The following is a 27,026-nucleotide window of genomic DNA, read 5'->3' on the forward strand; positions in this document are numbered from 1 at the left end:
TCTTTTTTTTTTTTCTTTATTTAATCTTAACATTTCTCTTCTGTTTTATTTTTCAAAAACTATTTCATTTTAAAAAGCAATTGTGTCCAATGTGCAAGTTAGGCACCCCATTCCAATCAAAATTAAATTGACCAAGTGATTTATGAAGAAATCAACTATCTATTATTTTAAAAAACCCCTTAAAAATTAATAATACTTTTATTATTATAATTATAAAAAAAAAAGGTCCCTTGTGAACAAAGGCTACCCTTTCCTTGTCCCTCTTAAACTTCCATCTATCAATCTCCTACCACCCAAGAAAGCATATCCCATTTCTTTTCTTCACCTTCTTATCTTTATTCTTCAACCAAAACCAAAAAAAAAAACCAATCTTATTATTTATCTTCCAACCCATTACGTAACCAAACAATTCAAGTTATCTTCAACTTTCTTTTCTAAACTTTAAGTTAAACCCCAATTGACCAAATTGGTCTCCGGTCCTCAAATCCAACGGCGGTGATAAAATCAATCATCATCACACCACCCCACCCCTAAAACCCAAGGGGCATTCTAGTCATTTCACATCCCACCCCCCCGTGCCACCACACTATTTAAACCCAAACATTTCAGACAATTCTGAAAATTACCACTCTGCCCCTCCTCTCACACACGGAGAAGAAGAGCCAAAAAGCTTCGTCTCTCTCTTCGCATTTCTCAAAAACGCAGCGTTTAATCCTTCTTCTTGGATTCTCTCTCTGTGTTTCGAATTCTTCGAATTCCAATTAGGTAAAAAATCAATTTCTATTAATCTTTTTAATTAAATTATATTTAATTTCTCATCTCATTAAAGATCTTGAATCCAGCTCAATATTGTAGCTTAATTTTTTGAATTTTTGAATTTTTTTTAACGGTTTTATATTGTCATATGTTTGATTAATTTGATGATCGGTGGTTTTTCTTTTTTTTGGAGCTGGGCTAGGGTTCTTGGAGCTGTAATTCAATTTGAAAATTTGTTATTTTCAATTTTTTTGTTGTTGTTGTTGATATTAATTGTTGTTGTATTGTATCTGATTGATTGGTTTGGATGAGATTGTGAGTTTGTTATTATGTGATGAGTGAATTATAGTGTCTCTGTGTTTTTGGGTTTTATTGATTTTGACATTTAGCTCTGGTTTTGTTGTGAATTTTGAATTTTGTGAGATTAGGGTTTGATTATTAGCTTTTTAAGGTGACTGGGTATATTTAATCAATGCATTGTTGTGATTATGGTAATTTTATTTTAAAAAATAATAATAATAAAAAATGTAGTAGCCCTTTGAATTGACAATCAAAGAAGGTTTATTATTGTTAATTTGAGTTATTGAGATTAGGGTTTGATATAAGTAATCAATGCATAGGTGTGCTTATGGTTTTTTGTGATGGCCCTCTGAATTGAGAATCAAAGAAGGTTTATTGGCTTTGGCAATTAGCTCAAGTTTTTTTTTTTTTTTTTTTTTTGGTTAATTTGAATTTTGTGAGATTATGGTTTGATAATTAGCTTCAAGATGAATCAGGATAAATAATCAATGTGCATTACTGTGCTTATGGTTAAAGAAGAAAATTTTGTGATAACCCTTCAAATTGACAATCAAAGAAGGTTTATTGGCTTTGACATTTAGCTCTAGTTTTGTTGTTAACTTGGAATGGGAGAGATTAGGGTTTGAAAATTAGCTTCAAGGTGACCAAGGATAAATAATCAATGTATTGTTGTGCTCATAGTTTTTTTTTTTTTTTTTTTTTTTTTTAACTTTTGTTATAGCCCTCTGATTTGGCAATCAAATAAAGTTTATTGGCTTTGACATTGAGCTCTAGTTTTGTTGTTAATTTGAATTGTATGAGATTGGGGTTTGATAATTAGCTTTAAGTTATCTAAGGATAAATAATCAATGCATTGGTGTGCTTATGGTATTTATATATATATATATATATATAGATATATATAGATATATATATATATATTTATTTAAAAAAAAAAAAAACTTTGTGATAGCCATTTAAATTTACAATTAAAGAAGGTTCATTGGCTTTGACATTTAGCTCTAGTTTTGTTGTTAATTTGAATTGTGTGAGATTAGGGTTTGATAAATAGCTTTAAGGTGACCAAGGAAAGGATAAATAATTAATGCATTGTTGTGCTGTAATAATTATAATAAATAAGAAAGAAAGAAAAAAAAAAAATTATTGTAGCCCTCTCAATTGGCAATCAAAGAAGGCTTTTCTCCCTCCATCCTCTTTGAAATTGCCTACTAAATAATCTGTAAAAACTATATTTGTGCTTAGAGTGTGGAGGTAAGAAATATTAATTGATATCTAGATAATTTCCCAAAATGCGGCAATCAATTTTTTCTGTAGAATGGCTCTGATTTAGGTTGGTGTTTTGTTTCTTAGGGACAAAGCAAAAAGAATTACAAGACCTGAAAAATTATAGTTGCTTTATATTCTTGATTTCTCCCAGAAAACTGTCATAGTTTTAATCTCTTTTAAGAAAGTCTGTAATATGCCAGTGAACTCTAGCTCAAACAACATCTCCTCCCTTATAAAAGTGAGGTGGAAGTTGAGATTGTGAGTTCAAGATTTATTGGATGTGTGTGTACTTATCACAACAAAAATAATAATAATAATAATTGGATGTGTGTGTGTAACGACCATTAAAAAAAGAAAAAAAAGGAAAAATGGAGACAGTAATATGTTGCATCTTGCATGCGGAGGAATTTTTAATTACATGATTTTGGGTTGAATGGCAAGATTGGGAATAGTAGTGTCTTATCTTGTTCTTGTGATTTTTTTTAGATGGCAAATGAACAGGATGACACTGTCTGTAAAGTTGATGAGCCTGCCACTAGTGCTCATGATAATAATAATTCTTCTAACCAAGGTGGTTCTATGCCAAGTGGGCTTGTTTGTGATCCAAATGTAGATAGTGAAAGCAATGAAGTTCGCACACCTAATGATGCTACCAGTTACAAGCATAACATTCCATATATTTACAGGCAAGATGTTGTGTTGAACAATAGCAAAAATATAATTGGGATAGTAACTGAAGCTTCTGGGGATACAGATTCAGATAGCAGCATTACTGATGAAGAGGATGATGATGACGGGGATGACGACGATGATGGTGATGAAAATGAGGAAGAAGATGGTGATGGAAATAGTATTTCCAATGGCAATAGTGATTGGGACAGAGGTGGTGGAAAAAGTGGTCCTCTTCTAGCTGATCAGGTTCGAGTACTTTGGATTGATGAAACTGAGTCGACCGAAAATATTCATGATGTAAAAGTTGTTGATCGTGGATTCTTACATGGAGATTTTGTTGCTTCTGCTTCAGACCCAACTGGGCAAGTGGGTGTTGTGGTTGATGTTAATATCTCTGTTGATTTGTTAGCTCCTGATGGATCTACTATACAAGGTGTTTCATCCAAAGACTTGAAACGCGTGAGGGATTTCACTGTGGGTGACTATGTGGTCCTTGGTCCCTGGCTAGGTAGAATTGATGATGTTTTAGATAATGTGACTGTGTTGTTTGATGATGGTTCTGTGTGTAAAGTTTCGAAAGCTGAGCCACTCCGTCTAAAACCAATTTCCAAGAATATCCTTGAAGATGGGCATTTTCCATATTATCCAGGCCAACGTGTAAGGGCCAGTTCTTCATCAGTTTTCAAGAATTCTAGGTGGATATCTGGCTTGTGGAAAGCTACTCGGTTGGAAGGTACCGTTACAAAGGTTACAGTTGGATCAGTTTTTATTTATTGGATAGCATCTGCTGGCTATGGACCTGATTCTTCCACTGCCCCCGCTGAAGAGCAGAGTCCAAAGAACTTAAAACTGTTATCCTGTTTTGCTCATGCAAATTGGCAATTGGGTGACTGGTGTCTTTTTCCATCATTGGCACTTTCATCCTCCAATCCCTTAGACAAAGGTTTATCAAAATTAGAACTTCACGATTCTGCCAACGGAGAATTAGATTTCACTCAAATGGGAAGTGGTTGTGATTCAGAAGAGGTTTCATTGGAGGAATCAACTGGAAATACTGAATCCATGGATCTTGATTCAGTTGCTGCAGTGGATGGAAATTATAAAAATGGTGAAAGAAACGAGCCTGAGTCTAGCTCTTGTGGTAGTTCATTGTCAGTTTCGAAGGAGCCTGTCCATGAATCTTGGCCTCTTCATCGCAAGAAGATCCGCAAAGTTGTGGTTAGGAGGGACAAGAAGGCTCGAAAGAAAGAGGAAAGTTATGAAAGAGCCCTTTTGATTGTCAATTCTAGGACAAAAGTTGATGTGGCATGGCAGGATGGAACGACAGGTTGCAGACTGGATTCAACAAGGTTAATTCCTATTGATAGTCCTGGTGATCACGAATTTGTTGCCGAACAGTATGTGGTGGAGAAGGCCTCTGATGATGGTGATGATGTTGGTGAAGCCAGGCGTGTTGGGGTTGTGAAAAGTGTCAATGCGAAGGAGCGAACCGCCTGTGTGAGATGGTTAAAGCCAGTTGCCCGAGCAGAAGATCCTCGAGAGTTTGACAAGGAGGAAGTTGTCAGCGTCTATGAATTGGAAGGGCATCCAGATTATGATTACTGCTATGGGGATGTAGTTGTTCGATTGTCTCCCGTTTCTGTACCTGCAGAAACAGCTTCTGTTGTGGACTCTGCTGAGGAACCAAAGCATCAAAATGGACCAAATGAGGTTAAACGGGATATGAAAAAGCGCTCAGGAAGTAAGAAAGTTGATGATACATCTGGAAGTAAAACTTCTAATAACTTCACAGATCTCTCTTGGGTTGGGAATATAACTGGTCTCAAGAATGGTGATATTGAAGTCACATGGGCAGATGGGATGGTTTCAACGGTATATACTTCCCTAATAATATTCTGCACTTTTTATTACCTTTATGAACAGAAAACTTACATATTCTGTTTCCTTTAGTCTTGTATCTAAAACTGTTCTTCTGATATAAATTTATAATATATTTCCAACACATTTTACCTCTTTGGTGGAAAAGTAGAGTATCGGAGATAAGAAAGACACGATACTCTGCATGGTCTCCAGGGTTCCTTGTCATCAAAAAGAAAGTATCAAAGATAAGTGTAGAAACCTCATGGGAGGTGTCTGATGGTTACTCAAATGGTCTGTTTTGTTGCTTAATAGATAGAGAAGAAAATGCAACATGAAATCTCATAATGTGGGTCTGGGATAAAATTGTTGTGATATTTTAACTTTATTTTCTTTCTTTGTTTTATTTGTTTGACTCTAAAAGGCAGCTTAAGGGAGAATCATTTTGTAGTGTCTTTTTCTTTTTCTTTTTTTGATAGAGTTTTAATGGTGGTTGATTTGATTATTTCTTCTTTCTTACTCTGTTAGGTTGGACCTCAAGCAATATATGTTGTTGGTCGAGATGATGATGATGAGTCAATGGCTGCTGGGAGTGAAGTTAGTGATGATGCTGCTAGTTGGGAAACGGTAAATGATGATGAGATGGACACCCTTGAGAATGCTCAAGAGGTTTGTTTGGTTTTTTTTTTTTTTTCCCCTCAATATTAGGATTGGGAAACAAATATTACTCTTTTTTATTTGGTGTTGGGAATGTCCGATGGCCAAATCGTCCTACCACATGTACTTAATTTATATTCTATTCTTATGGCATGCTTGTAATTTGCTAGTACAAGACCTGTGATTTGCCTAATATTACATGTCTTCTTTTTTCTTTTTTTTTGAATAAGTGTATGATGCAAGTCAATTATGTTCAGGAAGATGGGCTGCATAATGCCACCGACATTGACATCAACTCTGACCTTGAAGAAAGTGGAGAGAATTCTGGCAAAAATTCAGCATTTTCAGTTCCCTTAGCTGCACTACGATATGTAACAAAACTGGCCACTGGAATTTTCTCGCGGGGACAAAAGAATTTAGATCCAAGCTGTTTGGATTCCAAAGTTGAAAGTGAGCTTGAATCCGAGAAGTCAATAAAGATTTCTGAGGTAAAAGATCCTAGTGATGAGTCTAGCTCTCAGAAATTAAATGTAATTGATCAATGTGGTATGGAAATTAAAGAAGAGGTCACCCCAGAGGCCCAAGAAGTGTTTGAAGCAGCAGAAGCTTTATGCGGCTTAAGTGCTGATTCTGCTGAAGAATCATATCCTCCAGCATGTTCTGATGATGATAATACTTGCAGTTTCAAACACTTTGATACCGCTAAAGATCCCTTGGACCATTATTTCCTTGGCGCATATGGACAGGTAAATGCCTTTTGTTTTTTAAGTAATAAAATTTTATTGTAGAAAAAAAAGGGGCTAAGCAACACAACATATTGATATCTAACATTACAAAGAATAAGGGATTCAAAAAAAGAAAAAAAGTGGCAAAACTAAAACCCCCAAATTCCTTAGCCAGTCAAACAAAGATCTAAAACTCATGGGTTTCAATTGAAGCAATGAGGCTTCAATCCTGTCAAATGTCCTAGAATTAAGATCCCTCCAAATGCACGACATCAAACACAGTGGGATAGCATTCCACACCCCAAAATTTGATGACTCTTATAGCTTCCTCTCCAACAAGCTAAAAGATCCTTCACTGAGTTTGGCAGTACACAAGAAACTCCAAATAAGGAATAAACCAGAGACCAAATCTTCTTATGTTTGTGGATGTATTATTAAAAATAGATAGGAAGCTTACATAAAAATATTGAGAGCAGTAACTAGGAAGCTGCAATCTTATTAGGAGGAATGAAAATTTTGTACTTAGAGAATGAATGTTTATCATAGAGAAGGAAAAAATTTGTGTGGTTATGCTTATTTTTATGTCCGTATTTTCATTTTTTTATTGTATTATTTTGCTTAATTTCTCAATGTTTACCCTTTGACATTTTAAAAAGCATTCAACAACAAAGTTTTTGTTTAAAGTGAATCACTGTATTTTTGCGATATAAATTAATTTAAGCATTTTTATTGTATAATATCTGTAATATGTAACATATTATCTCCTAATGCCCCTTCATATTTTTTCAGTTATCACTCTCATGCACACAAGGATTACTTTTGTGTTTTAACATTTTTTCCAATGAATTTCACTTGCAGAATAACAATGGAAGGAGGTGGTTTAAGAAGGTTCAACAAGATTGGAGCATACTACAGAATAACCTCCCTGGTAAGAAATACTTTTGACAATCAGGTCCTATTTCAGCAACTTTAGGTTTTAAAGCTTCAAAATTCTTAACAGGTACAATCTATGTACGAGTTTATGAAGATCGAATGGATCTCTTAAGGGCAGTTATAGTTGGGGCATATGGGACGCCTTACCAGGATGGCCTCTTCTTCTTTGATTTTCACCTTCCACCAGAGTACCCTGATGTTCCACCAGTAAGATATCCTGATGTTAATCTCTAAATTCTATCTTTGGTCTAGAAGCTTTGCGAACTGACTGATTGAGCCAATCTCAAGACATTTTTGTTGACTTTAACACAAAATAGGGGTGAATCTATCTGTTTTCTGACTTAGTCTGTGATATGCAGTCAGCATACTATCATTCTGGTGGCTGGCGGATAAATCCAAATTTATATGAGGAAGGCAAGGTGTGCCTTAGCCTTTTAAATACATGGACTGGCAAAGGAAATGAAGTCTGGGATCCAAAGTCTTCTAGTATCTTACAAGTGCTAGTTTCACTCCAAGGGTTAGTGCTAAATTCTAAGCCATATTTTAATGAAGCTGGGTATGATAAGCAGATTGGGACAGCTGAAGGAGAGAAAAATTCATTGTCATACAATGAGAATACTTTCTTGCTGAACTGCAAGACAATGATGTATCTTTTAAGGAAGCCACCCAAGGTAGTACATCACATTTCAATATTCTGTTTTACTTTTCATCGGTTTGAATTGCCTTCTTTCTAGTTAATTGTCACAGTTATATGCTATTTGCCCAAAATTTTGTCCAAAGTTTGATCTCCACCTTCCCTTCAAGCCACACTTCACACTTGCACCACTTAGCTTCAATTTTTTCTCCTTTTTGTTTTCTTGCTAACCAAGGTGGGGGTTTCATTTCACTTAAATTGGCTTTCCACCTTTGCACCAAATCGCAGTTTTAGTCTCAGTCTTGCTTACCTCAATGCACAGCAGTCTTTTATGCAAAGTATGCATTAGGCATGATATTCTGTGCATTCATGGTGGTGTTGATCAACATGGGAGTGTGATTGGCAAGCTCCCTGATTTGGGTCAGAATCCATTGCCTTACACATGATAAAGGGATTATATAAAGTTAGGTCACGAGGTATTATATAGTCAAATGGTTATGGGATCTTTAATTCCTTCTTATGAAAGATAGTTTTAAATGAACATTTAGATGCCTCCCAAACTGTATCAGTAAAGAAGTACTTTATTTGATGACACTTGCCTTTGCAATCAGCTCACCAACTTAATGTCTTGTCTAGGACTTTGAAGAGCTTGTCAAAGACCATTTCAGGAAGCGTGGTTATTACATCCTTAAGGCCTGTGATGCATATATGAAAGGTTATTTAATAGGCTCCCTCACCGAGGATGCCTCTGTAAGCGATAAGAGCAATGCCAATTCAACTTCAGTTGGTTTCAAGCTGATGTTGGCAAAGATAGTGCCAAGACTTTTCTTGGCACTCAGCGAAGTTGGAGTTGATTGTCATGAGTTTAGGCATCTGCAACAGTCTTAAGTGAATTTTGAGGGTCAACCTCCCAACAAATTTATAAAGCAAACAAGGTCAGTCATTTGATTCATTGCTGCTACTTCAGATTTCCAGATACCATCAATGTAAAGGACTTTCATGCTTTATGAATGTTTCATTTACATGACTCATCATCAGAAACCTTTTCTATCTTGTTTGAAAGCCTTGTCTATTTTTAGGAGCAAGGGATATTTGGAGCAAAATGGCTGGATCTCCTATCGCTTTATAAAATGAAACTTTTCATCAGCTAACACAGTATACTGGGAATGATTGCATTCGTTTGGATTTGGCTCCTAACTTGTTGTGCGGACACTTATTTTTTTGGGAGAATTCTTCCAGATTGCGAAGGCAGTCGGACTTTCCATAAACCTTTTCATTTTTGGTCTTGTGTTGAAAATCAATGAATTGATTATAATTGAAGAAAGATTTATCCTAGGCCAATCTCCTTGTAAGTTAGTGGTATTGTCTGGTCTTTCTTTATGAGGATAACCATTATCCAAATCCCCCACTCCCACCCCACCTCCCCAAAACCCCATGTGTTGTAACAATTGGAGCAAAAAAAAAAAAAAAAATCTTCTTTGCCAGAGCTTTTGTTTGTTTATGGGACTCAAAGAATGAAACTAATTGTTTTAACTTTTTAAGTATGTGGTAATCTTTCGTGCAATTTGAGTCACTAGGTCACCTGTTCAATCCAACGGGTCATCTGTGAAAGCACATTCTTCAAGTATGAATTGCCATGAAAGCATGGATTCCTCCCATTTCAAAGGTAAGCTGTAAGCTACCGTACCATCATACCGGAAGTATTTAGGAATTGTAGGGTGGGAGATTGCATGTGTTTTGATCCTAAAAAACACAGCTGTGGTGTGAATGCAAAAAATTATACACGGCCCTTTCTCTGGCTTTATAGGAGATTTCTTGGTTTTAAATATTGTTGACAACTTGACATATCACCGTACTTTGGTACGATAGTATGGTATCTTAAATATTGTCCCCCCAAAAAAATTGAGAAATATCATATTTAGGGAGATACTGAGAAAAAATAACATAAAATAATGTGTGATGGAAATATTTTGTACATATACAATTTTTTTTTTGGGGGGGGTGGGGGGGGGGGGGTGGTTGTGGAGGAGGAATCCTGAAATGTATTGGGCGGAATACCAACATCAGAATCATTACAAAAAATATAGATGGATATACAAGATATGATTTATATACTGATTTTGTTATCTCCTTTCCATAATGTTAGAATTTATTATTGCTTATGGGGGACATAAAAGAAGGTAAGCCGACTATTTCTCCTTAACCTTTCATTCATGGCAAAGGCTAGATATATTTGAGGCCAGGGCCACATGTTAAAAAACACTTTCAAGTTTAAACAATTATCCAATTCATAATGTGCTCCCTAAAGTCTGAATTTAAGCAATTAACTCCGAATTCATTCAAAATTACAAATAGCTCCCAACCATTATTTATTTTTTATCAAACCAAAAATATTTAATGACATTGTATGAATCTCTAATTGTGAGCTTCTATGGCTTTTAAGTGCATTTTGAATGTTTTGGATGAGAGTTAGGGGGCAATTTGACTGAACTCATTTTAATTTGACAAATACTCATAGCGGTTAAGGGCTATTTGTAGTAGCAAGTAAAGTTAGAGGTAGTAGCAAGTAAAGTTAGAGGATTAATTTCTCAATTTTAAAGATTATGAGACTCATTATAAATTGGATAATTATTTATAATAATTTTTCTTAATTTATTATTTGTTTAAATCCTTGGTCCTCTGATATTGATACAATTGAAACTTTTTCAACAATGGGATCTATGGGACATGGGAGGAAAAATTTATTAGTTATTCTAGGAGTATACCTTTTATGGTATCGAGGATACTATAAAGAGTGTAAGTATGTTTATAATTTTGTTTGGTACATCTGTCAAACTGTTAATCCATTCATATTGAGTAAAAGAACTTGTAAGCATAGTTCCATCTTTTATCCCTTCTCAACTAAATTCTTGTTAACAAGGTGTTTGGACTATATGTTGGTACTTATGCAAAAAAGCAATAGGAGAATAAGAACAAATTTCTGTTTATATATCCTGTTTAAACTTCTTTATGTCATTATCTATCAATTGGTCATCAAGTGTCAAATGTCATTTTGTTCTACAGATTCTTTATTTATTAATATCTTTTAGGATGGTGACTGTATTAAAGGAACGAATTTCTTTTGGGATTGTATACTCCTTCCCTTTCACATGGGAGGTTACCCTTATGTAAGAGGGGAAAAGTATACTCTCAAAATACCCAATAATAGCTCCATAGGAGGTTAAGACCCCGTTTGGTTATGGTGAAAATAGGGAGGATAGAAAAGAAAGAGAGGAAAATATGGTGAAAAATAGAATTTTCTCTTATTTGGTTCATGAGAGAAAACAAGAAAGAAAGAAAATGGTATGAAAAATAATCCCTTCGGGCTCAAATAATTTTGTCCTCCCAATTTGGGAGGAAAACTAAAGAGAAAAGATGATGTGGATAATAAATTACACAAATATCCTCACTTTTATTGCACTCACCTACCCTTCACTTTCTCATCTCTTCACATAATAGTCAATTCATATAAACTACATTTTACATCTTTCCACTTTTCTCTCCAACCAAATAAAAGAGTTTTCCACCCTCTCACTTTTCCACCCCTCCAACCAAATACACACGAAAAAAAACCAAAACTTTTCTATTCTCCCAATTTTCCATCCTTCTACTAATTTTTCATCCTCCCACTTTTACTCTGCCAACCAAACAAAGCCTAAGTTTGGTTTGATTTTACACCGATAATGCAATTTGATCTGATTGGCCTAGTTCAATTTAGTTTGTTGCTTTAAGGGGAGTGATGCCTTTTGAAGTGCTCAATTTGTGCGATCATGTCTGCCTGCATTAATGGTAATTGGGCTAACATTTATTGAGGATTAGAGGTTGTCAAACACAAAAACTTTTCAATGGGCTTTGCAAATGGTAATTGGGTTAACAAATGCATAACATCTGCGAGTATTTGAAATGGACAATGCACTATTTATAGGGTCATAGGCTTTGCAAAAAGCCCAAATCCATTAGCAAAATTTCACAATAAATGCAAGATAGAAAGATAAATAAAATAAAATAAAATAAAAAAACCCTCTTAGCGCATTTGCACCCAATTTCTTAAATACAATTCTCTTTAATAGCCGATCCTGTAAATAAAATTCACTAAAGAATCTCACACCAGGTTATTTACCTTCGTTCAAATTTTATAACTCGCTACAGTTATTATCTAAATATACATATAGTCTTTATCCATGCCCTTGCCCTTCATTTAATATATTTTTGAACAAGTATTCTAGAAGGCCCGTGGATAATATAGCACATAAGAGTCTCAACAACAACCGTAATGAAGCAAATGGTCCTTTTGGAGCACCTAACTAAATATTTGTTAGATATGTGAGATCCAATTAGCTCAATTAATAAAGTTTTTAATCATCAAATAAGAGATGTACCATTTGAATCCCACCTTCTTGGTGTCTTAACATCTTAGCTTGATGATAAGAACAATCATCATGGAGTGAACACTTAAATTGGAATCCTATCATCCTATCAAAATATAGATCCATCTGCTAGAAAGTAAAAAATGGTGTTTTGTTCCAAACATTTCTAGTGTCAGCCATTTAACAGAGGTAGTGAGGTAGGTAACTATTGTTTTCAACTAATTTATTCTTCCTCAGCCTTGTGTTTTGCCTACTTTCAATGTATATGTAGATCAATTTTACGATTACATGATACTATTAGCATCAGAGGTATCCCGATTTCCATTAAACAATTCAAGCTTACTTTATGCCAGAATGTCCAGAAATGCATTAATTCCTTTCCATTCCCAGTAAGCCAACATCGAGTTCTTTGAATTTCAAAAAGGATGTAATAGATTCTCTCTTCTGGTTGCTAAGAGTTTCAAAAAGTGTTAATTGATTCTCTCTTCTGGTTGCTAAGAGTTTCAAAAAGGATGCAATTGATTCTCTCTTCTGGTCATAGCAATGGGGCAAAACATGAGAGAAACAGACATGCTTGCTAATTGGACTTGACTTATTTTCATTTTTGCACAAAACGTACAGCGATAAAGCATCCAATTTTTCCAAGTTATGGCAATACTTTTGCACAATAAATAAAATAGAATGATGAAATAAGTTCATTAAAACACACTACAAAAACAAACCACCAAAGCAAAGGTAGAATGGCATTCATAATGCTCGTGTCTAAGTTTATAAAATTTCTTTGACTTTTATTTTCATATTTCCATTTTGTCTTTAAGGATGACCAGGTTAACAACACAACAGGATGAAGCATACATCCTAAAAGTATCAAAGATATCTAAAATGATGAAGTTTTGGCTATACTAATGCATAAGATATTTATCGCAAATACAGAGATATAACTCAGCAAATGTTAGGCTACTCTACCAGTTATCCAGAAAGACCAAAACAACATACTAAAACCAGCAAATGGTGAAAAAATAAAAACCACCAAGTCTAAAATATCCCTATTCACATCAAACCCAACAGCTGAAGAAAAAAAGCAACAAGGATATTGCACCAATAGCAATAATCCAATGTCTTTGAGTAATTATTTAAAATTTAAATCCTTTGTATTAACATCAACAAGCAAGTTTTCAGTTTATCTTCTAATGCTTTCAACTTAAGCAATAGAAGATTTATCACTGGTATGAAGGCATCGAATTTGATTTGTTTTCTACATAGACACTTGAACCAATTTGAAGTAGTCCATTCACTATATTACTCTTTTTGATAAGCCAGTACATACACCCATTAGATCCTCAACCCATGCCCTCATCCTCCATGTTGTACTTACAGCAAAATGAAAGGTAATTTGAGCTAGAGATAATTGACACCTTTCTTTATAGCAACTATAGTTTCAGATGCTTGTTTCTTCTTTTTCAAAAGGTCACAAAGCTATCCTATTCTTCCCTTGTTTCAAGTGCACTCAATTTAAATACTTCCAAAAACTAAAGTCTCCAAATCTAAAAGAGATAAGTAAAACAAATTGATGTCATCTATAAATTATACACCTTCATAATCTTTTACGTTTTACCTCAACAACCAAATCAAATTTATTTCTGTATTACAAGGACCGACTTAAAAGTAAACATCCTACAAAATAGAAACCACAGTGTAGTTGGACATAAAAAACTACCAAGCTCATTAATTCTTTGAAGGATAAACAACTCTTTGATACTAAGCTTTTTGTTGGTTTGCTGAAAGTGGATAAAAGTACAGTTATCAAGGAAAAAAACAAGGTTTCAAAAAGTTGCGCATAAGCAATGAAGCTAAATAGCTAATCCAAATGCATGCTTAAGTATTTACTAAAGAAACAGAAAATAACCGACATTTACTCAACTCTATCTCTATCAAGACTAAACCACTCTATATAATAGAAATTTGAGTACTCTGCATGTTCTTTTTGTTTCTCAAGAAGTGAAATTGAAGTCAACTAAGTCAATTGAAACAGCAATATTTGATACTACTCCAACTTGATTTCTTCCCAAATTCACAGTGAAATTTGATTGATCCATATCTCTAATTCCAATTCCTACCCAATAGTCCCAACCCACAGAAAATTTCAATCAAATGCTTAAAAGTTAGAACCAATACCAAATTTAAAAACAAAACCAAAAACATCCATATTAAAGTAAACATCTTACAAACTCGAAACTACAGTGCAATTAACTCAACAAACTACAAAGCTGCTTGATACTTTGAAGGAGAAACAAGTAGTGAAATTCAACTCAATAATCAACTTTATTCTTTGCCGTATTCTCAACCTTTTATTTCCTCAGCAACAACACCCACATTTCTAATTCCAATCTCTACCCAATAGTCCGATCCCACATAAAATCCCAACCAATTCCTTAAAATTTGAAACCAATACCACATCTTAAAAAAAACCCATGTATTCTATTATCCATTTCTCATTTCTCTAATCAACATAGACACATAAACAACAACAACAAAGAAATAAACTTTATTGAATACCATGACATACCCACAAAAAAAAAAAAAAGTTTTTTTTCTAAAATTTTTAAAAAGAACAAGAAAAATTCATACACTGGTCTTGGTAATTTTCCTCCGAGCCAAGAACTTCGCAATCGGAGGCGTAAGAGCGACGGTGATCGGAACTCTAATAGGGAACAGAGCTTTGTTACAAAGCACAGCGAGTGCTAAAGCTCCGCCGGTCGATGCAGCGAGCTCAGCCGTCCGATTCAGCTTCTTCTCTTCAACCACAACCGTCGGTTGATTCGGTGACCCATTTGTCTCTTCCATCACCAACCCATCTGGAGAAGAAGAGGAAGACGAAGAGGTTTGGGCTTGTGAGTTTGGCTCTGATGGCGGTTGCGGCGGTGATGGGTTTATGTGAAAGTTTTGGAGGAAGGACTCGACGTCGAGGTTGTTCTTGATGGCGATGTAGAGGCCGGAGACGGAGGCGGCGGAGACGGTGAAGTGGACACCTAGAGCTACCTTGCCGTACTTCTTTAAGAGCTCACGGAACGCCATTGTTGTGGGTGAGAGTTGTCGCTAATGGAGGCTAGGGTTTTGGTTAGGGGTTTTGACCTTTTGGGCTTTAAGACTTTACCTACTCTCTGAGCATTTTTTTATAAAACTTTTTTTTTTTTCTTGAATAGTTTAGAGTTTAGAACAAAATAAAGGGTGGGTTTTATATTTTGGAGAAAATGGGTTTTTCACATTATTTTTTAAAATCTCTAGCATAAATATTTTTGTTTTGAAATTATTAAGTACCGTGTCATTGTTTTGAAACTCGACATTAGCAACTTGGAGTTTTATAAATATATTTTTGCCATTTGATTTTTTTTTTTTTGAAAATTTAAGTGAAACTTAACATTGCTAATATCGAGTTTCATTTAAAAATATATGTATAACTTGATTTTGAGAATATCGAATTTTATACAAAACTTGATTTTGTTAAAATCGAGTTTTAAAAATAGAGACATATTGTTAGATATTTTAAAAAATAAGGGCAAAAGCCCAATTTCCCCTTAGATTTTACTTGGGAAAGTTTTATATTATCTTAGTGTTTATTTATTATTCAGGAAAAAAAAAACGATACATTATCTATTGTTATTATTATTTTGGTATTATTATTATTATTATTATTATATAATGCACTCAGAAAAATCAAGAGACTTAAGTTAGTTTACTTTTTTGATTTGGAACTCTTAGTTAAATTAAGTTGGGTCATGTGAGGGTGCCGGTTAAGGTGCTAAGGCAAGAAGGCAAAAGGCATGAGCGCAACGGGCACCAGAGCTTTATAATGATTAATTAGTGGATTCAGGTCAACAAATTGGAAAAGATATGTGGTATATATTTCATGCATAAAAAATAATTATTAATGGTGTGTGTTTTCTTGTGTAGGTTTAATTGTAATAATATTAGGCTCTGGCTAACACAAAACGAAACATAGCCCATATGTGTTACCACTAATAAAAAAAGAAAGGAAATCATATTTTGGTGCCACTATCGAGAGAGAGATGGTATCAAACTTTGTTAAGTATAGAATTACAAAAAAGGGGGAATGATTTTGGTCGAGATATATGGGTTGGGGGAGGCGGTATCTTTTGTTCTTGCTACATAACAAAAATAGGAAAAAAAATTCGAGTTAAGAGGGGGGATGAGGGAGAAGGTTTGGGATTATAGAAAGTAAAGAAACGAAAGATACAATATATATATATATATATATTTTAAATGGATTCAAGTTACACCTAGTGTAACTCCATAAGAGTTACATATTTTTTAAGCCATCGCTTCTTATTAGATCTAATGGTTAAGAAATTACTACTGCCACGTTAAATCTGATATCATTAAAGTCATTAAATTACCTTCTTAAAAAAAATCAATTATTAAATTCTTTCCTCCACTAACCAATGTCTTCTTTTTCTTTTACCGAGTCCAAATCTTCTGTCTCACACTTCCTACTCCACTATATACTCCACAAATAAAAACATGCCACACGTACATCTAATTTATTAAATGCTAAATTTATGCCTTCTATTATTTCAATTACCTAAATATAATGGGTTATTTATTTATTTATTTTAGGAAATTGAAATAATAGAATGCATAAATTTAGCATTTAATAAATTAGATGTACGTGTAATATGTTTTTATTTGTGGAGTATATAGTTGAGTAGGAAATGTGGGACAGAAGCCCCCCCCCTCTCTCTTTCTCTCTCACATATCTGCTGGACATTCATGAACCCCTCAATTTGAAAAACTCTCTCTATATCTCTCTCTCTACGTTATGCTTGAATCTTCATGCATCTAACTCTATTTTTACAATTTATACCTGAAATAATATATTTAATATTTGGTAGAATGGATTGCCAATTGCCAATTGCTATGGAGACTAACTTTCGGTGTGTTAGAAATACTGAATAATTGTATTGTATTTCTTGTATAAGAGAATGTACATAGATGCCTTTATATAGGAGGCGTATGTGTGCAGAACAAGTAAATATGTGTGCTATACAAGTAACCTAACTGGGCCTAAAGCCCACAACACTATATATGTTAACAGCCCCCCTCAAACTCAAGGTGGATGTGAGACCAACTTGAGTGTCAACCAAAGTACGTCACCAAATCCCAAGTATGGTTTTTAGATAATGCATCAAGTTCCTCTTTCATTGCAATCTGCCATAAAGGGTCAGTGGAAGCCTCACGATAGGTGTGAGGCTCGTGTAGTGTAGCAAGAGCAGTGTAACAATGATAGTCAAGTAAATGTGCAGGAATAGATCTTACCCGAGTTGAGTGACGAGGTGGAATGTCTTGTGCAAGATCTTCAGGCGGAGTAGGAGCAGGAGACCCAAGCTCAGGATTGGGGTTGGGTAGCTCGTCTTCAACCTGTTCATCTTCCACCTGTTCAGTAAAGGGTGAACTAGGAAAAGGATCAGTGATATCTGGTGGTTGGATAGAGAAGTCTACAATAACAGAATCAGGAGCAACTATAGGAGGATCAGGAGCAGCTACAGAAGGAATATGTGTCTCATCTGGAAAAAGATCTAAGACAGAGGAGGAAGACAAAGAAACACTGAAATGAGAAAGTTCAACAAAGAGACGATGTTCCCAAAAGACAACATTACGGGAGACACGAAGACGATGAGAGACAGGATCATAACACCTATACCCCTTTTGAGTTTCGCCATAGCCAAGAAAACAACAAAGCCTTGACCGAGGCTCAAGTTTGTTATGCTCATGTAGCTGAAGAAGAACGAAACAAGCAGATCCGAAGGAGCGAAGGTGGTGATAGTCTGGAGGTGACCCAAAAAGGCGCTCATATGGAGTTTGATTTTGGATAACAGGACTCGGAATGCGATTAAAAGTATGAACAGCATGAAGAGCAGCTTCACCCCAAAAAGAAGCATGGCGGAAGCAATGTTGAGAGTGCAGTAACACCAATAAAGATAAGACTGCTAAGAAAAGGTCAGAGCAGTGGCTCTGATACCATGTTAGAAATACTGAATAATTGTATTGTATTTCTTGTATAAGAGAATGTACATAGATGCCTTTATATAGGAGGCGTATGTGTGCAGAACAAGTAAATATGTGTGCTATACAAGTAACCTAACTGGGCCTAAAGCCCACAACACTATATATGTTAACACGGTGTTTGCCAAGTGCTATCCCTCACCTGATCTCCATAGCAATTGGTAAGCACCAAAAATTAGTCCAAAACATATATGCCGGTATAGCACTCTCCCAAATCCTAAACTCACTCCTGTTTTTGTATTTATTTATATTTTTTTTTTCTGTAGACTTAGTGCGGGAGCTTACAGTGGGGAGATATATGTTTATGTTGACAAAAAGGGACAAAATCAATTATACGTTAGTGTGGTGAGAAAATTATAGTAAAGAAAGGAAAGTTTTAGTTTACCAAAAAAAAAAAAAAAAGTTTAAGAAATTTTTATAAGGAGACAAAACATTTAATAAGTTGTTGGAGGGAGTTAATGACATGATTATTACTTTCTATTTACTATTAGATTTAATAGGAATCAACGGTTTAAAAAATGTGTAACTCTTGCAAAGTTACATTAGGTGTAACTTAAACCCAACTTATTTTTTTTTTAATGGAAATAATGAAGTGAACATCAAAACTCATTCCAAACAAAGAGAGTACCCATATTATATCTTGCACTTGGATACCAAACAAAAAGCTACCTTATGATTTAATTGTTGTAAAATTAGTACTATTTTTAAGATTTGATTACAATGGCTTTTGAGTAACATTTGTGGTGTATATTTGTATTAAAACACCATTTCCTATCCATTGTGTGCATGTGTGATTCATTTCTCAAAAAAAAAAAAAAAAAATCTGACTTTTTTTATTTCATTAAAAAAAAGATTGGGTCAACTCAGAAGCTTATTTTTGGGCCTACGTTCTGGGCCATCATTAAAAACTAGTACTAGGAATGGACTTGAAGCTTGGTTCTGTTATAAATGGGCCATAAGCCCTAGGTGACCTGTAATTGGGCCGAGGACTAGCATAGAAGATCCTCTATTCACAGCTTTTGAAAACTATGAATGGGATCTTCTATGTTAGTCCCTTCTTGCGGTTCCCTGTTCACAATGTCAAAGTGAAAAGTCCTAATTCCACTCTAAATTTCGCCCGTCAGTTTCTGAATATTTTGCCTTTTGCTCATTGTCAATAGAAGAATTATGATGGATCGATGACCAATGTAAAACTTTTCAATTAAAGGATGCACTAAAGTCTAAATAACACCCTATTTTGTCTTATGATAAAAAGTATTCCTCATCATGAATGGGAATTAAAAAACAAAACAAATCAAACCAAAAATCAATTTCTGTGTTGCCAGTATGGGTATACCATGTATCTTTCATGTGAAGTTTCTTCTATCATCATTACTGGGACAGTGTGTCCTTCCGTCAATTGTTGCTATGGGGGCTAGCTGGGAGGAAAGTCCAATTTTCCATTGCCAAAAATGTAACATGAATCCCATCACTTGATTGGTGGGCCACCTCCTTTCATATGCCCTTCAGAGCTATGTTTATTTTTTACATGCTGATCAATTTGCTGCTTCTACTCTAGGAGACTTCTAGGCAAAATGGGCGGATTTATTAGCTTGTGTGACGATTTAGTATGCATAATGAGCCAAGGACTTTGCACCCAGCAAATACTTCTTAGTGCTTCTAAAGTCTTAACCCTTTCTCAATTTAAGGTCTAAACTAGGTGAAGGTATATTTTGTATCCATTTAATATAGTGGATCTCTTTCAACATGTCAGTTCCACTAATGTGTAAAATCCACATGTTCTGAGAGGACTCATTGTATACAACATGTACAAGATATCATTTCACATAAACTAGGTAATGTTCAAATCTTACTTGATGTCTTATATTAATTATTATTTTTTTTTAGTGATATTAATTTATTTTACTTGTTAGTAGAATTAGTTTCATAAATAACGTTGGAAATACAAATTTTTCGTAATTTTTTTAAAGTAACAGGTAGTGATCAGAAAAAATAATTTATGCACAAATTACCACCTATCATGTCAACAATAATATATATATATATATATAATATTGAAAATTGAGTTTTTGGTTTTATTGTTCAAATAATACATGTCCAAGAACTGGCCGGGCTCCACTGCACCAGCCTAGCTCCTTTACTTCCCTAATAAGATGCAAAATTTGGGTCCACCTTGCGCATGCAAACTGTTCTATTATCTAATACTACATTTATGATTTGTATCTAGTTGGATACACGTTACTATGATTATGAAATAAGCATCAAAACCTCAAGAAAATGGTCCAAAGCAAAGAGCATTCATTACACCCATCATGACCGAATGTCTTTGTTGCATTCGTGCTTCATAGAGAACCCTCTAAAAAGTAAAAAACCATTCATTCTTCAACCGTTCCATTACTTCCATACATTTTAAAGCTATGAAAGAAACCAAGTTCTTCAAATATTGGAGACTCTTAATAATCCTTATGATCAATTTTTTGTTTTTGAATGGTGCTAGATCTGAGATTTATACAGTTGGTGATGAGGAAGAGTGGAATGCTGATGCAGACTTCGTCTCTTGGTCACAGAAATACAAATTAAGCGTTGGTGATGTTCTTCGTATGTACTTTTCCTTTAATATTATTATGCATGGTAATATCTGTTCTTTTATCTCTGTTTTTTTTCTTTTTTTCTTGTCAAGGACTGTATAATTTATTCAATTGGATTTGTTGTTTAATTTGGTTGTTTCATGTTTGAATGAACAAATGTCCAATTGAGGTTCACCAACCTATTACTAGAAATATTTCTTCTTTACCTAATATAACTCAATTTTACCTAATATATACACACATAATGTAAGATTCAATATAGACTCGCATGTCATACACTCATACAATATAATCCAATTCATACTTTGGGATACTACAATCCTGATGTGGTGAAATATATACATAGGACTCAACATGCATCCGCATAAACACACTCATATTCAATCATATTCTAATAGGGTATCACAAATTCTATACAACATACATGATTAACCAGTATAAATACATGATTTGTAAAATTGAATTTTTAACATATGGATGTTATGGTGCAGGTTTTACATATGTGAAGGGGCAACATAATGCTTATGAAGTAACAGAAGACACATATAGATCATGTAATGTGAGCTCTGGAGTGTTAGCAAAATATGAGAGTGGAAATGATCAAATTAAACTCAAACAAGCAAAGAAGTATTGGTTCATTTGCAATGTCCCTGGACATTGCCTTGGGGGAATGAGGTTTAGCATAGATGTTAAAGAAGCAAGTGCCACTTCTGGGGCTAATAGCACAAGTGCAACAATAACTCCACCAACGGAATCATCTTCACCGCTCAATTCTTGTAAAAGTTATGCCCCTGTTAGGTGGAGCATGGGGATTAACCTAATGGCATTTGGAATCTTAGTAAGATTGTATTTTTGAGGGAAACCTTGTCACATGAGAATGTCTAGTTATTTCACTGTTTGTAATAGGTGGACTTTTATTGGATCAAATATGGTTTTTTTTTTTTTTATTTATTTTTTTTTAAATTAAGATTTCTTTTTCTTTTTTTTTTTTTTTTTTTTTTCTTGTCAAGGACTGTATAATTTATTCAATTGGATTTGTTGTTTAATTTGGTTGTTTCATGTTTGAATGAACAAATGTCCAATTGAGGTTCACCAACCTATTACTAGAAATATTTCTTCTTTACCTAATATAACTCAATTTTACCTAATATATACACACGTAATGTAAGATTTAATATAGACTCGCATGTCACACACTCATACAATATAATCCAATTCATACCTCAGGATACCACAATCCTAATATGGTGAAATATATACATATGACTCAACATGCGTCCGCATAAACACACTCATATTCAATCATATTCAATCGGGCATCACAAATTCTATACAACATAAATGATCAACCAGTATAAATACATGATTTGTAAAATTGAATTTTTAACATATGGATGTTGTGGTGCAGGTTTTACATATGTGAAGGGGCAACATAATACTTATGAAGTAACAGAAGACACATATAGATCATGTAATGTGAGCTCTGGAGTGTTAGCAAAATATGAGAGTGGAAATGATCAAATTAAACTCAAACAAGCAAAGAAGTATTGGTTCATTTGCAATGTCCCTGGACATTGCCTTGGGGGAATGAGGTTTAGCATAGATGTTAAAGAAGCAAGTGCCACTTCTGGGGCTAATAGCACAAGGGCAACAATAACTCCACCAACGGAATCATCTTCACCGCTCAATTCTTGTAAAATTCATGCCCCTGTTAGGTGGAGCATGGGGATTAACCTAATGGCATTTGGAATCTTAGTAAGACTGTATTTTTGAGGGAAACCTTGTCACATGAGAATGTCTAGTTATTTCACTGTTTGTAATAGGTGGACTTTTATTGGATCAAATATGGTTTTTTTTTTTTTAAATTATTTTTTTTTAAATTAAGATTTCTTAATTTCTTTGTTGGCTAAGGCACATGCATTTATTAATTATAGGGAAAGAGTTAAGTACATGTTGGGATTGCCATTTTAGGCCAAGTGATATGTGATTTGATTAAACATAAAAAAAGGTTGGATGTCTTTTATAAAGAGCGCATACTAATTAGGTATGCCGAAACTTATAGTTCTTACTTCTCAATCATCTAATAAACTCCATGCTAATTAATTGATTCAAAGTGAGAAAGGGATGGAAGATTTCTAGGTATAAGTCACAAGTCTACCTTAAAGAGAATACTATGACTTTCAAGCTAGTTTAGGTGCTTTAAAGCCAACATCATTTTCATTCCTTTAGCAACTTGTCTAAAAGATTCCATAGGACCATAACTAAAGTGGTTGGAAGTTAGGTCATGATTCTCATATCCAATGGGCCTTCCTTTATTAATTTAAACCAAGTCTAAATTGTTTAATTATATGTACCACACAACTTGGCAAATGTTGAAACGACACAGTGAAGTAGATTTATTAAGGTAAAAACACAACGTTAAAGTATGCATATATCTATTACAGAGCTTGTAGAAAAAAAAAAGGTTGTTGAAGTGCTTCTCATTTCTCATTTGAAACTCAGAAATATATGCTCAGTTATGAAGATGGTGTAGGTGGTGGTGGTAGGAACTAGCATGGTGGTTGTGCAGGTGGTGATGGTTGTGATGATAATCTGTGCCGTCGCCATTGTCTGATGCTTTAGCCATCTCGGGCCATCCTCTTGATGGGTTTCTCGTCAGCTCAAGCAAGGAGTCCCTCACATGATCAGCTTGAACCATTTCACTGTCCCTTTTCTACCATCCAGAAAATATATAAATAAGAAACCCAATTACATTTTTTTGGCTAGATTATGACCAATAGACACAACCTTTTGCATAACTTATTAAGGAGATAAGTTATAATTAGAGCAACTATCACTTTCACAGTTTGACACCACTTTCATTATGCATCTTTTATGTTGTTGATAAATTAGAAGTAAAAGCCAAAGTGTTAGAAGCAAATTACTTGTACTTTGAAAACATTGGAAACAAGACCTCTGAAGCTAGTTACATTTGCATTTGTTACTTCCAGTCCCAGAGAATTCAATGCCTCCATCAATCTCACAAAACCCCCAGGCTTGTGCTCACAGAATACCTTCACAAAGAACTCATTCCCATCTATCTGAGCCACTTCCACTTGCACCTGTAATTTGTCCCAATTCTTCTTCTCATGAAGGAATCAAAGAAAATAGTATCCAAAATTAAAAGAATAGAAGAACATAATTAATTAGTCTACCTCCATCTGTTGTGCCTTATCACTAATACTATCTGAGTCCTGGTTTTGTTTCAAGGCATTGCCATTGCCTGATCCCCCCTCATGAATGCCATTTGAAGGTTTTTCATGTTCAGTTTTAGGCCCAAGGATCATTCCATTTGTTGTTAGAATTTCGGGTTGAACATTTTGGTGGTTGCCATTATTAGGAACTGTGTTTCTACCTACTTCATCATCTGAATGTTCTTCAAGCTCATCTTGGAGTTCTTTTGCTTGCTTCTGCAACTCCTTTACAAATTCAATTGCATCCCCCAAGATAGAAGCCCTATCCAACTGAACAGGAAGTAGCATTAAACTTTTCAGTATCTTTAATGTGAAGTTTTCATAAGAGTGGGCTTGAATAAAAACTTCAGAGTGATGCAACAACTAGTACAATCTGTAATACATGAACCATACAAACTAACATGTCAGCATTTGAACATAAAGGAAAAGTACATAAGGTTTACAAATTATGTGTAGCCAATCACGTAAAGGTAATTTAGATATGTATTTATTAGTTGTTGAAGTGAGACCAATTATATTTATAACCTTTGTACTAAAATTTTTATTAGATTTAGCATTTTTCATTCTTTTGTATGTTGTTGATATAATATCAATCACATCCAATATCACCACGTGAATTTGTAAATTTTTTTGTAGTAAAATTGAGAACTTTAGTATTTTTCAAAACTTCATGATATACTAGACTATGATTACCTTTGAAATCTTAGGAACCAAAGCCCTGAGGGCATAGAGCCTATCATTCAGCTTCTTTCTTCTCTTCCTTTCAGCAACAAGGTTTTTTGATTGAGGTCCTTTTCCAGTCCTTCGCCTATACTTTGCATCATCCTCGTCATCAAACTGATCACTGCAATCCGATATTGAATCTGTTCGTCCTGCCTCGGGCTTGATCGAATCCTTGTCATTCCCTTGCTGCTCCTTGTTTGACAATGGCTCCATAAACTGCATGTGCATGTTAGAAGAATTGTTCATCATGGACTGCTGTAATATATCAATCTCTCGGTGTCCATTCTCAGCAGAAGACTTAAATGGGTTCGTTGGTTTGTCAGAAATGAATGAGTTGTGAACAGCTCCTTCATAGTAGACATCACTCTTTGTACTGTCTTCTGGTGTGTAATTAAATTGCTGGAGGAAGTTCATTGAAGAATCACATTGGCGAATTCTGTCAACAGAGATGTCATATTGTACATTCATATTTTCTAATGGTGTTGCTGGTGAAACTGGTGGCTGGAAATGACTGTTTGGATCCTTTTGATATTGACCATCAACTAAAATAAGCTTTGAATGGAATTCAGTTCTCATGGCATTTACATTACTGCTGAAGCTGTTGCTCATGTTGCTCGAATTGATTAGGTCCTGCTGCTGCTGCTGCAGTGATATGTTGCATTGGGCTTGAATGGAATTCAGTTCTCATGGCATTTACATTACTGCTGAAGCTGTTGCTCATGTTGCTCGAATTGATTAGGTCCTGCTGCTGCTGCTGCAGTGATATGTTGCATTGGGCTGTGATAAGATCAATGACATTCCGATCTTCAGCAACCTGTAATAGAAAGAGTTATATACATATACTTTCTAAATATAATAGTCATCATGGAAAGATCATTTTCTTTATATAAACAAAGAAAAAGCTACACCATATTGCTCATGCCAAATGTGAGGATGACAAATATTAATTTTCTCTTTGTTAAGTTCATATTGGAAGAAACATAAGGAAAGTATTAATTAAAGTATATCATACTTGTTTTGAAGCAAACAACTCAATAACTCCTCCTGGCAATGGAATCAAAACCCTAGTACCAACAGTTTCCTGCAAAAATATGAGTATTAATAACTCATTTAGAACCTGGGTTTTCTTTTAAGAAAAGTATGGGGAGAAGAGGGTTGAAATTATTCAATACACCTAGTATACTATACTTTCTTAAATAAAAGTGAACCCTACATATGGATCCTAATATGGGACCTAAATTTATGTAAAGTGAAAGTGTAGTACTCACTTCTATAGCACCAGCTGATTCAGTGTTATTTGAGAAATTTAACCAACTGGGTTGGTTTGATATCAAGGCCTGTGCATAAATTCTGTCCAAAGTTCACACTATCAGTCAGATTAAACATTCATACATAAAAGAAAAGAGGTTGAAATAAATAATTGACTACATATATACCCAGAGTCTAGGGGCATGGAAGAAGGCAGTTGCGCTACAAGGTCACAAGCTTTGGTTCTTGGATGCTGAAACATGGTATCCCTGCATGGAAGGACTGTAGAAACAGGAAAAAGAAGTTCTTCTCCAGCATTTTGTGTGTTGTCAGTCCCAGCACAACAGCAATCCATCCACTCAATGAACCTGAAACAAATCGTAGCAGTCACACACACACACACACACACACACACTGACACACACATGCATACACATACTGACATACAGAATAGGCATAGTTTCTCTTTTACCTTTGGTCTTCACTCAATTTCCACAGAACACAATAGTCCCAACCTTTCAAACTGACAAGGGGTCTTAGCCTCTCCATTAGGTTTTGCATGATGATATTCATATTCCCTGCAATCATCAAAAAAAGCTCAAGTGGAAAAATGGACTTGTAAAAATGTAATTTAGAATCCCCAGTATCTGTTACAGTATGTCAGCAAATAAAAAAGGTAACACAGAGTTTTATCATAAAGCCTTTTCTGGTGTTTGTTTGTGTGTGTGTTGCGTTTGCCTGTGTATGCAGAATATAATTGAATCAAACACTTTGAGAGTGACAGAAAGAGACCTGGCAGATAACAGTACTTCCTCTTACTTCCAAGACCTCTTTTGACTGAACAAAGTAAGGAAAACAAAAGAAAAATGGAACAAGCAACAAAAGAGAAGAAAAGACAAAAGCAAAGATCCATACAAACTTCAGTTGATAGCAATAGTTAACTGCAG

General features: G+C 34.7%; 4 protein-coding genes across 5 annotated transcripts; 2 read left to right on the forward strand and 2 right to left on the reverse strand.

Moving 5' to 3' along the window:
• Positions 1-607: 607 nt before the first annotated feature.
• Positions 608-9,344, forward strand: LOC111988776 (probable ubiquitin-conjugating enzyme E2 23). Of its 2 annotated transcripts, none has more exons than XM_024020565.2 (9): positions 608-765; positions 2,809-4,866; positions 5,380-5,520; positions 5,766-6,254; positions 7,092-7,161; positions 7,234-7,373; positions 7,526-7,837; positions 8,437-8,735; positions 8,880-9,344. In XM_024020565.2, exons 2-8 carry the CDS (start codon positions 2,809-2,811, stop codon positions 8,686-8,688), a joined length of 3,462 nt encoding a protein of 1,153 aa, XP_023876333.2. In that variant the 5' UTR covers positions 608-765; the 3' UTR covers positions 8,689-8,735; positions 8,880-9,344. The 2 variants fall into 2 exon arrangements, with proteins under 2 accessions (XP_023876333.2, XP_023876334.2); XM_024020566.2 differs by having other exon boundaries at positions 5,380-5,478.
• A 5,160-nt stretch (positions 9,345-14,504) lies between these two features.
• On the reverse strand, positions 14,505-15,381 carry LOC111988782 (uncharacterized). Its single transcript, XM_024020572.2, has one exon. It carries the CDS (start codon positions 15,279-15,281, stop codon positions 14,829-14,831), a length of 453 nt encoding a protein of 150 aa, XP_023876340.1. The 5' UTR covers positions 15,282-15,381; the 3' UTR covers positions 14,505-14,828.
• A 5,196-nt stretch (positions 15,382-20,577) lies between these two features.
• LOC111988774 (blue copper protein-like) lies at positions 20,578-22,895 on the forward strand. Its single transcript, XM_065771034.1, has 4 exons — positions 20,578-20,885; positions 21,367-21,713; positions 21,782-21,806; positions 22,284-22,895. The coding sequence occupies exons 1-4, from the start codon at positions 20,705-20,707 to the stop codon at positions 22,646-22,648; spliced, it is 918 nt and encodes a 305-aa protein (XP_065627106.1). The 5' UTR covers positions 20,578-20,704; the 3' UTR covers positions 22,649-22,895.
• A 425-nt stretch (positions 22,896-23,320) lies between these two features.
• On the reverse strand, positions 23,321-26,657 carry LOC111988783 (transcription factor ABORTED MICROSPORES). Its single transcript, XM_065771023.1, has 9 exons — positions 26,552-26,657; positions 26,268-26,447; positions 26,100-26,181; positions 25,844-25,912; positions 25,515-25,645; positions 24,802-25,399; positions 24,070-24,378; positions 23,800-23,976; positions 23,321-23,588 (listed from the first exon to the last, which is right to left on the reverse strand). The coding sequence occupies exons 1-9, from the start codon at positions 26,650-26,652 to the stop codon at positions 23,388-23,390; spliced, it is 1,848 nt and encodes a 615-aa protein (XP_065627095.1). The 5' UTR covers positions 26,653-26,657; the 3' UTR covers positions 23,321-23,387.
• Between the last annotated feature and the right edge of the window lie 369 nt (positions 26,658-27,026).

Source organism: Quercus suber, unplaced genomic scaffold (genome assembly GCF_002906115.3).
Source record: "Quercus suber isolate HL8 unplaced genomic scaffold, Cork oak 2.0 scaffold_38, whole genome shotgun sequence".
Taxonomy (NCBI): Eukaryota; Viridiplantae; Streptophyta; class Magnoliopsida; order Fagales; family Fagaceae; genus Quercus; species Quercus suber.